The sequence below is a fragment of the Zootoca vivipara genome, chromosome 3 (genome assembly GCF_963506605.1).
Source record: "Zootoca vivipara chromosome 3, rZooViv1.1, whole genome shotgun sequence".
NCBI lineage: Eukaryota > Metazoa > Chordata > Lepidosauria > Squamata > Lacertidae > Zootoca > Zootoca vivipara.
Window position 1 is genome coordinate 95,312,242 of NC_083278.1, and position 18,326 is coordinate 95,330,567.

General features: G+C 42.1%; 1 protein-coding gene across 1 annotated transcript; it reads right to left on the reverse strand.

Annotated features, from left to right (window-relative positions):
• Nucleotides 1-469: 469 nt before the first annotated feature.
• Nucleotides 470-15,487, reverse strand: FLVCR1 (FLVCR choline and heme transporter 1). The gene is made up of 10 exons (XM_035111292.2): nt 14,316-15,487; nt 13,002-13,146; nt 11,287-11,427; nt 10,452-10,519; nt 9,262-9,365; nt 7,453-7,563; nt 7,083-7,188; nt 5,686-5,797; nt 3,763-3,827; nt 470-1,983 (listed from the first exon to the last, which is right to left on the reverse strand). Exons 1-10 carry the CDS (start codon nt 15,015-15,017, stop codon nt 1,909-1,911), a joined length of 1,629 nt encoding a protein of 542 aa, XP_034967183.1. The 5' UTR covers nt 15,018-15,487; the 3' UTR covers nt 470-1,908.
• Between the last annotated feature and the right edge of the window lie 2,839 nt (nt 15,488-18,326).

Here is an 18,326-nt window from a genome sequence, read left to right on the forward strand (position 1 = left end):
CACCGAAGCCATGGAAGAAGTTGCTTAGCAACTAATGACACAGCACATTGGACAGATATCCCGTATGTCCCACTGATGGGGCCGAGAGGGACTTTAGGATCTAGTTTCGGGATCTAGTTTTGTGTTCTTTTCGTTTTTAAAAGTATTCCTGAATTAAATCAGGAATGGGGGGACATGATTCAGCCAGTTAAAGCACTTTTACATCCCACTGATTTCCAAAGAAGGATGTACTTAACTTTTGTTCAGTGCAATCAAGTAAGACTTGAGGATCTTGTTTTAGTTAGGTCATGCATACTTTAGTTGGGTCATGCATTTTTACTTTTAAATTATAGGACACAATGTTGTGGATGAAAATAATGTTACTGAAACCATTCTCATATATTTGAGAATCAAGGGTAGCAGCATGCGTGGGCTCAAAGACAGCAAACTTTTCACTTTCCTCTTTCCTTTAAAGCAAAGAGAGATCTAAAAAGGTAACCACCATTTACTACCAAGCAAGTTGTATTCAAGTGACATGAAGGAAGAACATTTAACAGACAAAATATTTCTCCAATGGACACACAAAAATTTCCACCAAATCAGCAAGCAGCAGAGGCTGAATATATACTTTCAAGTTTTTCCTTAACTTCACAAGAGGGCATAAAGCACAAATCTGAGGCCAGATTCATTTGCTACATGATTCAGCAGGAAAAGGCACAATATTATAAACCTGCAAACGACTCTAACCAGGTGAAGCAGTAGATAAACATTCACTTTGTGCTCTTGCAATACTTTTATTTGCCCATTACTTTTCACTAACAAACATATAGACACACAAATGAAGAATGGCTGCAAGTATGTGCCTTTGTACGGTCTGGCAATGCTTTTTTCCACCGTTCAAACATTAAGAAAAACACAGCTGCATTTTCAAAATGCAAAGGAAAAAAATAAGGACAGATGAGGATCTGGTTTTGTAGCTCAGAAATCCAGACTCTCAAAAACAAAACAAAACAAAAACCAGGATGTTAAATATTTCCAGAAAGTATGAGCTTATGAAGCTCCCACATCTGTATTTAAACACAAGAGGTTTCATAAACTATAATCCTTTCAAGGCCAACAGAAATGGCGAACCGAAACTACAGTATAACACATTCAAAATCTGAATTAAGTATACTGCGTGTTGTGCTGGAGGAAATTCCACTTCCTATAGAAGTGGTGGATTAAAATTTCCAATATATTTACAATAAAAAAAAGGTGTAAAATGCTCCTTTAATTCATGCTAATCTTCGAGCACGCTTTCATATAAAAGATGTGTGGATTAATTAGTTGTGCAGCTTTTAATCAGAACTTATTTGTACTTGCCACAGTACTCAAGTTCCTTTGCAGCATAGATCAGGACCTGTGCCCCCCCCCCAAAAAATGACATTGGATTCCAGTTCCCAGTAGCCCTAGGCAGTATCACCACTGGTCAGGGGCAATGGAAGTTGAAGTCCAACAGCATCTAGGAGTGCCACAGTTTTCCCCATCCCTAGTTTACATTACAGCACTATGCATACTGACTTGGAAGTAAGAACTGCTGCAGTTGTTCAATTGTGTATCCCACAGTATGTTTAGGATTGCATTTTTCCGTCTCTGCTGAAACTACACAGCTTCCACAAAGGAATGGCAGGTTGCTGGAGATCTTAAACTGCACAACTAAAAAAATAAATAAAAGTTAAGAAACCCGCTATAAATAAGTTGCCATAAAATTAGCAAGGTGCCTTCAGCAGAGTGGACAGTATGTGTATCTTGAGTTCATCGATAAGCAGTACTGCATGATTATGACTGCAAACACATTACTTTGAGACAGTTCTTGTTATCTATCTCTCAAGTAGCTTCTGCTTGGTCTAACTTGAAAATTATGAGTCTCTGGCACTTCTCTCTTCCATCCTAAATTTTTAATTCAGACTGGCTTTTCGATGCGGTTTTACTCAGTTCATCTTCTGTAGGACCGTCAACTGACATCTGTGAGAAAAAAATAAAATTGATGGCTGATTCAATCCATTCTTGTTACAGGTAGGTAGCCGTGTTGGTCTGACGTAGTTGAAACAAAATAAACACACACAAGAAAGCTCATAACAATGACAAACTTAGTTGGTCTCTAAGGTGCTGCTGGAAGGAATTTTTTTTTATTTTGTTTCAATCCATTCTTGACAGGGTTGCCTGGGCTCTGAGACTACAATAATCGTAATTTTAGAAATCAATAGTGAAAACTAGCTTGAACAGAATATGAGTAGGGGGGCTTAGAAAGACAGGCTCCTCTACAACTTCCAGTTACAAATTCTGAAGAATGGAGATATAAGGAAAAAGCAAATAAACCTCTTGCTTGGGCCATTAATTATTCCAGCTCCTAAAACTAGCATTGTTAATTCTAGTATCTGATTCAGCTGGTGATAATGGGTATCAAAGTGAGTCCACAAAGACAGAAGTGCCTTATATTTTGGAGCTTTCTCACTGATTAAGTATGAGAGTTCTCTACGTGCCTTGTAGATGATTTGGGAAAGGCTATTGGATTGCTTGTTTTGTGTGCAATGTTCTATGATGTTTTGATTACTTTACACGCAACCATTTTCCTTTGATTACGATATTACTGAGACGAGTCCATGCAGCTCTCTCTTTTGTAGGTGGATCGTTAAGAAAGAAGTGCCACTACTCCTTGCTTCCTCTGAGTAACTTGGGACAATAAGCTACCAGTGTCAGAAACACCACGGACAGAATAATTGCCACACACAGGAAGAACAAGGATATAGTTTGAGTTCCTCACTTGCAGTTTTATAAATCATTCAATGTGTCGACACGAATAGAAGTTATTAATATTGCAGTTGTTGTATAAGGGATTATTATCATGACCGGAATGTAATTGAAACGAATTAAGATTTTGGAATGCAGAAAAAAAGAAAACCGTCAAACCATCAAACCATCAAATCTGGCACATGGGAGGGCCACTTTAGCTAAATTACAGTGGAACCTCGGTTTACGAACACCTCGGTTTATGAATTTTCAGTTTACGAACGATTGTAACCTGGAAGTAAGTAAACCGAGGTTTCCGAGGCCTACGGAGGCCTCTGTGGAGGCATCAGAGTGAAGGCCCAGCCTCCGCGAAGGCATTGTGATTGTGGAAGAGAACCCTGAGCCCCCATTCAAACAATGACTATCATCAGCCCAGGTAAGAAATAAATGTTAATTTTTTCCACCTAAAATATTTTTCCCTACCTAAAATACTGTCTGATTTATTTTATAGTACAGTACATTGATTATTGCCTTCATTTTATGGATCAATGGCCTCATTAGACAGTAAAATTCATGTTAAATTGCTGTTTTAGGGGGTGTTTTTCATCGTCTGGAACGGATTAATCCACTTTCCATTACTTTCAATGGGAAAGTTCGCTTCAGTTTAAGTACGCTTCAGTTTAAGAACAGACTTCTGGAACCAAGTGTAGTTGTAAACCGAGGTACCACTGTATATAATTCGGTATTTGAATTATTGATATTAATAATTGTATTATAAATTGGTATTGTTATAATGAGGCTATTATTGGACTGTAATTGAAAACTAATAAAAAATTATCACCGGGGGGGGGGGAGTCCAACCGCAAAGCTCTTTTAAATAATGGCAAGCTGAACTTGAAATCTGCTACTCAAAGCAACCAGAACTCTAACAACATTGTGTTCAGCAGTCTAATGCCGAGTGCCAGGTATTAGTGGTCGATTATGCCAGCAAATTAAAAGATTAAAACTACTTACAGATTTAATGTCAACACTTATCCCTGAATTCACATTGTGCCTTCGCAAATCTGATTTGATTAAAGCTAAAAAAGGAGGAAAGAAAAGAAGTATATGAATACCAGCACATTCACTGCAGTGCATATTTTTGCAGGATAAATTCTGTTGGTCTTTAAGGTGCTATGAGACTATTGCTTTTGCAGCAAAAGACTAACATCATGATTGCTCTTGCAGAACACATGATACCTGCCTTATTCCTAGCTGTTGTTTCTCAGTCTACAACTGTGATTTTCAGACAAGTTCCAGGCTGAACCATGCAGCAGTTAACAGCCCTGGATGCTGAAACGAGGGTCAAATTTGACAATGGTGCAGGACTCAGCACTCTGAAAACGTCAGCTTTCATTTTTTTTTAAAAAAATGTCATGTTTCTGGAGACTAATGTGCTGCAGGCTGGAAGAGGAGGAGCTAAAATAATAATAAAAAAATTATTTCTACCCCGCGCGTCTGGTTGGGTTTCCCCAGCCACTCTGGGCGGCTTCCAACAAAAGATAAAAAATACATTAAAACATCAGTCATTTAAAAACTTCCCTAAACATATTGATGTTATCTTTGATATTAAACACTAATATTGCAGATTTCTAGTTTCCACCAGGCTAAATTTATACACACCCAAAGAATTATGAACCGCTTGCCTATAGTGGGGAATGAATGGGAGTCTAGACCCAAGCTGTAGAAACACATAGACCAAAAAGTCAATTTGCTGAATGAACAGATGGCAAGTTCTTAAAGAAATGGGAGTGCCTGATCACCTCATCTGTCTCCTGAGAAATCTCTATGTGGGACAAGAAGCTACAGTTAGAACTGAATATGGAACAACTGATCGGTTCAAAATTGGGAAAGGAGTACGACAAGGCTGTATATTGTCTCCCTGCTTATTTAACTTATATGCAGAATTCATCATGCAAAAGGCTGGACTAGATGAATCCCAAGCCGGAATTAAGATTGCAGGAAAAAATATCAACAACCTCAGATATGCAGATGACACAACCTTGATGGCAGAAAGTGAGGAGGAATTAAATAACCTTTTAATGAGGGTGAAAGAGGAGAGTGCAAAATATGGTCTGAAGCTAAACATAAAAAACTAAGATCATGGCCACTGGTCCCATCACCTCCTGGCAAATAGAAGGGGAAGAAATGGAGGCAGTGAGAGATTTTACTTTCTTGGGTTCCATGATCACTGCAGATGGTGACAGCAGTCACGAAATTAAAAGACGCCTGCTTCTTGGGAGGAAAGCAATGACAAACCTAGAGAACATCTTAAAAAAGCAGAGACATCACCTTGCCGACAAAGGTCCATATAGTTAAAGCTATGGTTTTCCCGTAGTGATGTATGGAAGTGAGAGCTGGACCTTAAAGATGGCTGATCGCCGAAGAATTGATGCTTTTGAATTATGGTGCTGGAGGAGACTCGTGAGAGTCCCATGGACTGCAAGAATATCAAACCTATCCATTCTGAAGGAAATCAGCCTTGATTGCTCACTTAAAGGGAAGATCCTGAAGCCGAGCCTCCAATACTTTGGCCACCTCATGAGAAGAGAAGACTCCCTGGAAAAGACCCTGATGTTGGGAAAGATGGTGGGCACAAGGAGAAGATGACAGAGGACAAGATGGTTGGACAGTGTTCTCAAGGCTACCAACATGAGTCTGACCAAACTGTGGGAGGCAGTGCAAGACAGGAGTGCCTGGCGTGCTATGGTCCATGGGGTAACAACCATGGGGGACACGACTAAACGACCAAACAACAACAACAGGATAGAAATGTTTCAAATTAATAAAACAGAAATAAAATATGAATGAATCAGGCCTTTGGGATGGACTGCACACTATTCCAGTAAGAAGAAAATACATTTAGACACTAATTGAGAAAGAAAGCCAACTCGTTACCTGTTAAAATGATACCTATAAACATCCATACAAAGAGGAAAATGTTTCCTGCACGGGGATTGTAATCTGTTGTGAGCTTTCCTTGAATCAGCGTAAAGATAATCCCAAATATCTGTAAATAGACCATAAGAAGGAATTTCAGATTGCTTCTCAATACAGAGTATCTTCACTACAATACTATCACAGTTAAAACTTGCATGGTGTTTCTTCACAGTGGTTGTGTTGCAGCAGAGGGAGATAAGAAACAGGGCAAGGTCATCAGCTCTGCTGAGAGACTAGCTAAATTTTTCTTCACTTTTGGATGGTTTTCACTTGAGCTGGTCAATGTAAGAATTTTGTATTCCTACAAACTGGTGCCCTAGTTGCCTTTATTTCCTTTTCACATATTGCCTGTTGTGTTGTGTCTATTAACGTGTAAGCCTAAGGGCAAGGGCTGCCTGCCTTGGCTGTTATTGATTTTATGAAAGCTGCAGTAGAAGCCTTTTCAGGAGCCTGCCAGAAATGAATTTCATAGAATCATAGAATTGTAAAGTTGGACGGGACCCCCAAGGGCCATCTAGTCCAACCCGCTGAAATGCAGGAATCCTGCCCACAGCCAACCCTTGCTGGGCTCAAATCACTAAGCTTCTAAGGCAGGCATCCCCAAACTGCGGCCCTCCAGATGTTTTGGCCTACAACTCCCATGATCCCTAGCTAACAGGATCAGTGGTTGTTGGGGAAGATGGGAAATGTAGTCCAAAACATCTGGAGGGCCGAAGTTTGGCCTGTTCTAAGGTTAATAGTCAAATGCACTGGCCTACTGTACCACCTGGGGTAGTGTTTCAATTCTGCATTCTCTAGGTATGCTATTTAGAGACAATGTATATACACTATACTAGCTATACTTGTCAATTACCACATTAGCTGTCCTGTCAATTGTGTTTTCTTCCATTCCACATTTGTGGATTTTTAATTTACCCAACACTCTCAGAGATGATCATGGAATAGTCTCCCTGTACAAAAGGAAGCCTAGGGCTTCTTTCATCCCTGCAGATCTGTGCAACTGTGCAAGGTGTGGGGGGGGGGGCACCCTACAATCCTCCCACGGCCCCGGTGGGAAGTGGGTTGCTGAGTAAACAGCCACCTTACACTCCCAAGTAGAAAAGGCAGGGACATGAGGACAGGGAAACAAGAATAAAATGGGGGAGGGCCGCAAGTCAGTGGCAGAGCATCTGCTATGCCATCATATCTGCAACACGCAGATGTTTTCAACAGGAATACTGCAGACTCTGAGCCTGATACCGCCTTTTAAGGAAGATGCTGCGATTTTTGAAAGCATTTTAAATACTAGCTACTATATCATGCATCCGGCATTAGTTACTGGAGCAGATTAGTTTTACAAAACAGCCCGTTGTTACCTGCGCTGAAGCATTCAGAAGCCCTGATGAGGTGCCTTCTGACTCAGGGTACGTAATTTCCACGGCAAATTCAAAGCCAAGGGGGAGGTAACCAGTCATGAAGAAGCTGCCATAGAAACCCAAAGTTCAAATGAGCAACAGTTGTTATGAAGACCATGTGTGAAAAGCAGGTATTTTTCATCCACAGGGAATACATAGGGGCGCCGGAAAGCTCGCAACTCTTTTAAACATAAAGTTATTAGACCCAGTGAAATCAGTTGGTTTAAGTAACTTAAGTCCACTGCATGGCTTAGATCAATAACACCTAAGAGATTTAATTAAACCTGCATTATAATACATCAGTGTATTTTAGTAATCTGTGGGTCCATACCCTAGCACTCCGCCAGTCACAAACACAACTACGAGGTGTCCACAGTCCAAGGTGAATGTAAATACAACCATCCCAACAAATGAGAGGATGTACACAACTAATGTAGTCTGCCTGTAAACAGAGGAAGAAGAAAACACAATGCCGTCAAGTTCAGATCACATCAGTATTATTCTTTTTGCTACAGTTTAAAACCAAGCTACTTTGCAGTTCAAACACATGTGCACAGCACTACATTTCAGTGACAACCTGTCACTTCCCTGCTTTGTCTCAGGACTGGCTGTCACAGTCTTATTCTACTTGGTCAACGTACCTTCCCATCCCTCAGGATACAGACAATATAAAAACCACAATGTTGTTGTTGTTGTTGTTGTTTAGTCGTTTAGTCATGTCCGACTCTTCGTGACCCCCATGGACCACAGCAAAACCACAATAAACACCAATAATATTAGCAAAGCAGGAATGCAGTATGGTTAGACAGGGCCTAGGGACAACTGATTATCTATAGAAATAAATGCCATCTCAAACAGCTCTCTTAACCTGTCACTTGAACCTACCCTGAGATCATCTTCTGAGGCCCTCCTTCATGTGCCTCCTCCTCAAGAGGTCCAGAGGGTGGCAACAGGAGAACAGGCCTTCTCTGCAGTGTCTCCCCATCTGTGGAATGCTCTCCCCAGGGAAGTTCACCTGGCACCTTCATTATATACTTTTAGGCACCAGGCAAAAATGTTCCTTTAAAACCAGGCCTTTGGTTGACCTGATTGACATCCTATAACCTTTTAAAATGTGGCTCCTTTTCAGGGGGTGTTATTGGATTATTGTTCTTATTTTGATTTTATATATTTATTAATTAATTAATTAATTAAACGCTATTAATGAGGGAGTCTGACAAGTCTCTCTTGGAAGGGGCTGACACACTTTGTTAGCATGAAATTTATGATATTTAAACCATACAAAAAAGAAGCTTAATAGCAAAAAAGTGTTAGCTACAAGTCACACCAAAAACACATTGACTACAAGCCCACATACAAATGTTGATCAGCTTGGGTTGCACTAAGTAAAACATATTTTTGTATCTTAAAAGTTAACTTGTATGGCATTATTCAAAGCTTAAAATTGTCCTGTAGCACATAATCTACCTTACTTCCTTACATTCCAAGCTCCCTTTATATGTTGAATTACTGAATTCCGCTTATTTATTGCTTCAGTACACCTTTCCTTATCGTTTAACATCATCGTTAGTTCCCAACAAATAATTCAATAAAGAAAATAGGGGGCCCATAGGAATTTGAAATATTTCACTTAATACTGTATTCTCTTTACCATTCTCTGGACCACACTTCAACCACAGGCTTCCTCACAAAGCTGGCGCCCACCACTGAGACAACAGGGGGAAGATGAGGGAGGGCCTCAGAAAGTGATGGGCAAGCAGCTTATTTACTAATTTCCCCTTCTCTAATGGTGGGAAGTTCCAGGTAGCTTTCGTAGGATCATAGAATCATAGAGTTGGCCATCCAGTCCAGCCCCCTGCCAAGGGGGTTGGACTTCGGTGAATCTATTTACTTTGGTGAAGACAGCACTAGAGATTTTATTTTTGTAAAAGAATTAAACAAAAATCCCAATCCACGTGTATTTAAAACATGTTGAGTCACGAAGGAATAAAAACCAGCTACCAGATGTAGGCCAACTTAAGATCATCATCAGTTCAAGGTCCAAAATTCAGTAAGTTCCAAAATAACTAAATCAATACCATTCACCCCATAATGATGGTAAAGTAAGCCTTACTATATGGTTTCTCACTTGCACACTTACTTGTATGTTTTGGTGTAATCCAGCCACAAGCCACAAATAACTGAGCCCACCATTCCAGCTACCACAAGAGTCAGGCCGATCCTTCCTGCATTCACCTCTTCTCCCTTGGAATAACATTGTTGTTTAAGTATCTATAAGCGACGCCCACTTTACTACAGTGCACACAAACTTATTAGAAAAGCCAAAATCTAAGTAAACATCGCTGCTGCAGCTAAGTGTAAAAAATAATAATTTCCAGAGCAGGCTTCCTCAACCTCGGCCCTCCAGATGCTTTGAGACTACAATTCCCATCATCCCTGACCACTGGTCCTGCTAGCTAGGGATCATGGGCGTTGTAGGCCAAAAACATCTGGAGGGCCAAGATTGAGGAAGCCTGTGCTAGAGCTTTTCACAGATGGGTTAATCCAGACTATAAAGACATTTCAATGTACTCAAATCAATGAAATAAATGTTGGGAACAGGAAGCAGCCTGCCAGTGTCATAGTTTTCACTTTGTAGTTTTAAAGTTTTCGATCGCTTCCAATTCTAACAGATCCCATGACAGCATTAAAATCAGGCTACTTGCTTATAAGTGCAGTGATTTTAAAATGTGTAGAAGCCAAGCAACATTTTTTTAAAAAAAATCACAAAAGGAACAAGCAGGTTCTACTCAAGTACTGTATATTCCTGCGTATAAGACTACTTTTTAACCCAGGAAAATCTTCTCAAAAGTCAGGGGTCGTCTTATACGCCGGGTCATATTTCTTATACGGCGAGTATATCCCAAACTCTTTATTTTAACTGGGAAAGTTGGGGGTCGTCTTATAAGCCCAGTCGTCTTGTACGCCGGAATATACGGTATTTAAAATTGCAGGAAATTTGGGAGATGTGCTCATAGGCTAGAAGATGAACTAATTTTTACTCTTTAAGACTTCCCCAAGAAGCTCAATCTCCTCTTTTGTGGCTACGAACATCACAAAGATTCTACCCCTTCTTCATATGTGCTATTGCACTATCCCTTAGTTTGCAGCCAGGAAACTGCATCAAGGCATGACACACACATATAATCACCGATTTCTTAGCTCAGATCTGTTCCAGCCCTGAGCAAAACGACCCTCTCAACCCTAATTTGACAGTGATAACCGAAACAAGCATGACATGAAATTATTTAAGAGAATAAATTAATCAACAGACATTCTAAAGAAACTTGCCTCATAGTGAGTTATTATCATTTGGTTTAGTAGAGTTGAGACTGAATAAAATGCCCCAGTCATAATTCCTGCAATGAGAAATAACATTGTTTAAAGTACTGGTATGGTTACTGAAATGAAATCAAGCAAAATTAATTTTTATTTTTTTAAAGGAGAAAACTTGAATCATTGGTATCTGAAGGCTAAAAAAAAACAGTCCGATCACTTCATATTGTTTTTGTTTATTACAAACATAGCATAGTTAATTAATCTGTATAAGGCCATAATCTGATTAGACATGTAAACTTTATTTGAGTACATGAAAAGCGAAACAAAACACCAGTTTAAAGTAAGAATGACACAAAATTCTACTGAACTTCCAAAGAAGTATTTTATATCTAACAACAAATCTTTGCTGCCACATGTAGGCTAAATATATTTGTATACATGTGGTATTGACTTTACAAAAGTTTTTTTTAAAAGATGTGTGAATCTACTAACTTTTTTGCAATAGTTAAGGAAAATATCAGATACTACCTAAGTATTCAGCAATATGAATAGACTCTAAATGGAAGTGATTGTACAGAAAAATTTTAAATTAAGAAAATCATTGTTGAATAACTGAATAAACTATATAAAGACATTGTTATATTGTCATCTGCTTCTTGCCATCCATTTTTATCATTTAAAGTTGATAATGGTTAGATTTTATTGATTTATTTTAAAATAAAAAATACATAGTAGCATAAATATTTATCTCCTAATATATGAATCTATAGTAAGGTACGTTGGGTGGGGTGGGGGTGTTATGGCAACTATGTTATACAAGACACATGAAGATGTTCAATATACTCACCATAACTGATCAACAAAAGAACAAAAGGAACATTTCTGAACAGGTTGATCATTGATTGCTTGTAGGAGTAATCATCAGGCGAGACATCCAGAAGAACAGCCTGAGACTGACTTGGAGGGTATTTAGGTTTTTCCTTAAACACTAAGAAGAAGGTGACACAGACATAAAAGTTTTGCAAACCAGCTATTGTTACTCAAAATAGTAATTAGCACCATGCAAATCATGAGATGAGGATGAGGTCACAGGGTGTAGCTTTCCCATCATTTATCTAATTCAGCCTTTTCCAAACTAGCCCCCTCCAGATGTTGTTGGACTACAACATCAGTGTCTCTGTTGATTACAACATCAGTGTCTCTACAACATCAGCCCCAGCCAGCATGGCCAATGGTTAAGCATGACAGGATTGGTAGTCCAGTATAGGGGGCACCAGGTTCAATAAAACTGATCTACACACACACACACACGTATCTGACAAAGAGAAAGAGAGCATGCTTCAAGACAGGCAACAGTGTTTTCCCAACTAGCAGAAGATATTTGATTCATTCCTCCCCTTAAGTTCAACCTGTTCTTCATGCTTCTTCTCATGATTTCCTTTGCTGTCAAGTAGTGCAACTGTTTATTTTCAATGCATCCAAAATTTATACTTTTTTTTATTTTTGGAGTTACTAAGATGTTGCTCCAGGCTCTCAGCTAGTGTAACATTTTATCTGTTTCTCCCAGTTCTCATTTCTAACTATCACATTGAATTTGTTCTCTTTTAAGCAGAGCTATGATTTACTTGCTTCTATATTCCTCTTCAGTTCAAACTTCTTTTGTCTGAATGTCCCCTTTATCTATGCCCTATTTCTGAGAAATGCACACCCCAAAAAAGAAATACATCTGGGTTGTTGGTTTTCAAAGTAGAAGATGGCAAGATTCCCACTGCAGATACTTTCAAATACCTGGTACAAAATGAATTTACCGGTAGGACTGTTTCACGAGAGCCCAACATAAACTTTGGGATTTTCTCCCTTCCTATTCCCGGAGTTAAGCGAAAAAGATAAGTCAAGCTACACTTTTTTATCTGCAGGTAACACGGGTGGCGCTGTGGGTTAAACTTGCCGATCAGAAGGTTAGCGGTTTGAATCCCCGTGATGGGGTGAGCTCCCGTTGCTCGGTCCCTGCTCCTGCCAACCTAGCAGTTTGAAAGCACGTCCTGGCGGGAAGGTAAACAGTGTTTCCGTGCGCTGGTTTGGTTTGCCAGAAGCGGCTTAGTCATGCTGGCCACATGACCCAGAAGCTGTACGCCGGCTCCCTCAGCCAATAAAGCGAGATGAGCGCCACAACCCCAGAGTCATCCACAACTGGACCTAATGGGGGCGCCTTTACCTTTACCTTTTAACCCTAGAAAGGAAAGTGGTGAAGCAGCTATAGCCATTAAGGCAAAACTTGTAGGAATGTATTTTAGAGGGGGAGGTGGTTAATGGAATCAGGTAATAATTTCGTAACTAGGCAAAAAGCATTCCAAACAGTATTTTTTATGTACTGTGAAAATATTTACTCTGTTGCTATTTTAACTGTTTTCCTATTTCATTCTTTTTAATGGATTGGAATGCTTTGTCAAGCATAGGCTCATCTATGATATACTGTATATAGCCTTTGACTGACTTGGATTTCCTTTATTTGAAAGCTCTCTTCAGCTCTGACAAAACTGCTTACAGAGATGTTTTACTTACCCACTGCTGCTAGTATAAAAAGCAACGTGGATACTGCTGCTGTACCATAGAACATAATTCGGATGTTTTGTCCCATGAGGTCCAAGTCATCAGCTGTGTTTGGAACTAAAACTGGTGGCAATAAGAAGCCGATTGCTGTGCCTAGCTGTAAGGAAAAAGCAACCCAAGTAAAAACGAGGTTTGGCAATCGAAACATGCATATACGGTAACATGCTAGTAAAAAAATATATGTTTGAAACCAAAGTGTTCCTTTGTTAACCTGAAGGAGAACAGGTCCTGGTGGATTTATCTACACCTATAGTGTTTAAATAGGCCATTATTACTGAATTAAAATGTAAGGCATTTATCAGTGGTAACAGAGAAATTATGTGATCCCATTTCTATCGGTATGTTTCCTATAGCGCTATCGTATATTAGCATTTCTGTAAGATGTTGCCTTTCTCTGAATACAGTGGTACCTCGGTTTAAGTACACAATTGGTTCTGGAAGTCTGTACTTAACCTGAAGCGTACTTAACCTGAAGCGAACTTTCCAATTGAAAGTAATGGAAAGCGGATTTATCCATTCCAGACGGGTCCGCGGAGTACTTAAACTGAAAGTACTCAAACCAAAGCGTACTTAATCTGAGGTATGACTGTATTGGTAACAATCAAGGCATTGGCTGAAATATACCAGAGTCTCTATTTTATTGATACTGCAATCACTGGAAGTGTACAGCTGAATTTCTCTTCCATTCTCTGTCAGCAGAATTAATTGAAGCACGTGGTTTAACTGCAAAAAAAAAACAACATTACAAAGCTACTTCACGCCTTTAGTTCAGAAATGCTACAGACACCCATGGAAGCTTTGTAGTCAAAACTTGTAAACCACTTGTCTGCTTTTACTGTACAATGTTTTATCTTTGTATAATTCAGAACTGTTTTATATTAAACTGCACAGGATACAATTACTGGGGTGGTAGGCAGATTAATGGAAATGAGACTGCTACTGCCTTAAGTTTCAAAGTCTTTCACAACTCATGGATAAATGTTTTAAGTTATAATTATATTGAAACATCATTCTCCATGGACGAAGCTTCTTTGACACACCACTACAGACAGGGCTTTGCTTGTCATCAACCTGCAACTAACTTACATGGCGCAAACAAAATATACTGCTAGGCCTTCCCACTCCACCCTAATCACAAAAATTCTAGCCCTTTGCATTTAAGATTCCCTCCTCCTTTACAAATGCATTTCTCCAGATATTCTCCTGATGAGCATCCCTCCCTGACACACCCCTGTCCCAAACATCTTCCATTCTACATCCTCTTACCTGGTTGCCCAGAACAGCTACAGCACAAGCAGTGGACACTTCCTTGGGCCCGAACCAGACAGAGGCAATGCGGGAGGGCAGCCCCAGAATAAAGACCTGGGCTATGGAGCACACAATCTGAGCCATCAACGTGACCACATACAGGTTTGGTTGAACGCTGGTACACTTAATCCAGGCACCCAGGCAGTTGAGTCCAGATCCCAGCAAGGCAGTGATGCGAAGCCCCCGAGTGTCCAGCAGCCAAGTGGCAGGGAAGATCAGGGGGATGTACGTCACCATATAGGTCATGGACAGCCAGTCTATTTGAGAGTTGGAGACGTTGTAATAACGGGTGAAGACACTGGTCAGTATACTGTACTGGATCCACTGGAAGGCGTTCACCAGTGAGTACAAGCTGAAGATGACCAGCACTACCAGCCTGCGCTTGGACAGCCGAGGGATCAGCTTCACTTCCGATGTGGAAGCAGGGAGCATGGCTTCTGCCTCAGGGTGCTCCTCAGATGCAACAGCTCTTCCAACCTCCACATCGCTCACCGACACCAGAGGTGCCGAGCTGCTGCTGCTCCTCCTTTCTGTCTCCCTGCCAGGGAGGCACCCGTTCTGGTGCAGGGGAGGCATCAAGGCTACCTCCACAACCTCCCCACCCTCTCCCTCCTCCCCACCTTCCCCTGTCTCCGACATGTCAGCACCATCCCCACCCATCCTCAAGCCTGGGTCCCCCACCCCCTTCAAGCCGGCTCCCCTGAACACACCCACAGGTCACACACAGGTGATCTACTGGAGGCCTCCCCAGTGCCTTGCCCACCCAGAAAGCCTCTCCCCTCAGTCACACACACCCAAACTCACTCTCCTATCCTTTGATCCACAGATACACCACCAAAATAAAGATATACCCCCAAAACTCCTATCCTGTGCCCTAGACACCCCCAAAAACACACTCTCCTATCCTTTGATCCACACACACACACACACAGAGAGAGAGAGAGAGAGAGAGAACACAGATACACTCCCCAAAACTCCTACCCTTTGCCCCAGACACACACACCCAAAACACACCCTCCTATCCTTTGACCCACAGATACCGACACACACACACACACAAAACACACACACACCCCTATCCCAGACACAGGCAAGATTATTCCCCGCCCTCCAAGGGACTAGCCCCTTTTATTGCCTCTATTGCCCCCCCCCCCAGCCTCACACGTCAAGGTCGCCCACCCCCCACCTGTCCTGCCTCAGGTTCGCTCCCCTTCCCAGCCTCCAACACAAAAGAGGATTTGCGCGCGCGCCCACACGTCCCTGCCCAGCTCTCTCACTCGCTCCTTCGCCCACGTCCTTCCCCACCCAGCCCTCTTCTGTCACGAGGGGCCTCTCGCTGTTTCCCCGCCGCTGCCACCCCGCCCCGCAGCACGGAAGGGCCAGGAGGGCTAAGCAACGGACGCAGCGCCCATCCTCGCTCCGCAACGCTTTCCGCCCCTCTAGCAACTCCTCGCCGGCTTCCGCACGCGCACACGGCACTCCCCCCGCCCCCCACCTCGGCAGATACGCCGAAGCTGCTTCCGCAGCCAATGGGACGTCCGGGCTCGGGGAAAGGGGGCGGGGCTTGACCCAGCATCCATCCATCCATCCACCCGAGGCTTGTGCGCCCTCCCTAGAGCGGGGGATGCTTTTCTTCCATGTCATTGGGGGCCACGTGGAGCTCTCTGCTAACCCCTCCCCGCGGGGATTGCTGGGATCCTCGCCTTTCTCAACCCTCAGGCCCTCGTCCGAGGCAAGAGAGGTTTCTTCCCCCACGCACCCACCCTTGCCATTCTTCATGCACCCATTCGTGCCTTGCATGTAGTGACAAAAGGATGCTACAGAGACACCCGGGCAGCTCCTGGAAATCAGAGGGTGCAGTGAGAGGGATCCAAAAACAAAATTAAAATGTCCACAGAGAAGATGACTTATTTTTTTTATTGCAATGGGGTAGGTAGTATGTGAACTGTGCATTTGCACTGCGCTGTTTGTTTTTTCCCAGGATGGGTGGATGGAGGAAAGAAGAAAGTGTGTCATTTTAGGCGCAGGGAAACACAGGTTCAGAAGGGCCGGATTAAACGTGATGTGAGAGATCTGTGACTGCATTTTCTGGCTTTTTCTTCTCTTGGCTAGAAGCACCCTTGCTTAAAATCACGGCTCAGGCGTTTGAGGATAGGGGGGTGTCACTAACTCTGCATGAAATATGAAATATCAGGGCAGTAATATAAAAACCCATCAAAAGCTGTACAAAACCATCGTTAACATGCCTGGGTACTCAGTAAGATGTTAAACAGCTGCAAAGGGCTTTGGGCATAAAATGTCTTCAAGAGATGTTCAAAAGTGAGGATGCCTGCTGAATATCTGCTGGTAGTATGTTCTACACAGCATAGGACCAGCCAGCCAGCGACTAAACTGAGGCCAGTCACGCCTCTGTAACATGGTGGGGGGAAATGGAATAACAGTCCTCAATCTCTGCGATTGAGCTGATCTATAAGGGCTCAGGCAGTCCCTAAGGTCTCCTGGACCCAAATGGTTCATTGCACAAAATATACAATTTATGCCACTCATGCCTGAACCAGAAAATCATTCCTCTAAAGCTACATGTTGCCCTAGAGGGGATACTATGCAGAGAGTTGGAAGGTAAAATAGTATCTTATCTAGTTTGTCCTTGTTTTATTGTATATCACTAGGTTCAGAGAAACCTCACACTCTTATCAATGCAAGATCTAGAGGCTTTGCAGCAACTACAAAGCCCTCTTCCTTACCAATTTTTTTTAAAGACAACAAGGTTGGACAGGTAAACAGAAGCCTTATTGCTAATTTAGTCATGATTTGTTTATTTATAAATATTTATATTCTACTGTATCGTAAAAATACATCACAGCTGCTTACAAGAATATAAAAACATAAAACCAAACAATAACATAATGAAAGTTAAAAATAAGTTTAAAGCAAAAAGAAATTAAAAATAGACATGAATAGACCATTGTGGGGGATGAGCTCTTAATTGTCTACATAGGCCTGGCAGCACATAAAAGTTCTCAGCAAGGTTTTAAAAGCTGGCACAGAAGGCAACCGCTGGTTATTTGAATTGCCAGTTGCTAAGCATCTATGGAACTTCCTGAAGTTCTAAACAGTCTCTGTTTTTCCATCAGGAGATCTAAGTTGGGAGTCCCACTCAATCTCTTAGGAAATCCGAGCACTGCAGGGTATGTGTTGGTTAAAGGTTGAGCTGGTATAGGAGGCCTCCACCTCTAGTTCCAGCATATTGGGAAGAATATAGGAGTACTTTCTGACAATACATGTAATCTAAGAAACAATGACCTAATCAAGATTGGCATGCTGACCATGGTTTGCCAGAGCATCCCTCCCCAGTTTTGATCTACACTTCCCATCATTCTTGGCCGCTGTCTTTGCTGGCGGGGCTGATGGGAAATGCAGTCCAAAACGTCTGGAGGGCACCAGCTGGGAAAGGCTGTTCTGGAGACCTAGGCTGCACACAAATTATCATTTCTATCATGAATCAGCTATAAATCAAATGGTGCTTCGAAAAGGAGCATTTCCAGCACCCCTTCATGAGTTGGATGGTCAAGTACCTTTTTTAAAAGAGTTCATTTCTAGCCTACTTCACAATTTAGATGCATCATCTGTAAGAATTATTTATCCCTGAAATAGTAGATCTGTGTTTCCCATATTGTGTGATGCCCAGGGCTGGCTCTAGGGGTAGTCTGTGTGGCGCGGGGCGCTAGGGCGCCGGCCCGGTTGGGGGAGCGCCTCGCGGTGGAGCCGTGCAGAAACTGTACTGCACGCTGCGCCAGCCCACCAGCCGCAGCAAGAAACGGAGCAGTGCGGGGGCTCCGGAGCAATCTCCGCACCACGGCCCCAGGGTGCCAGACATGCTTGAGACGGCCCTGGTGATGCCACCCCCTGGGGGGGTGTTAGAATTATCCAGGGGTGCAGAATTAGCCTTAGGTGCAATTGGGGGGGCAT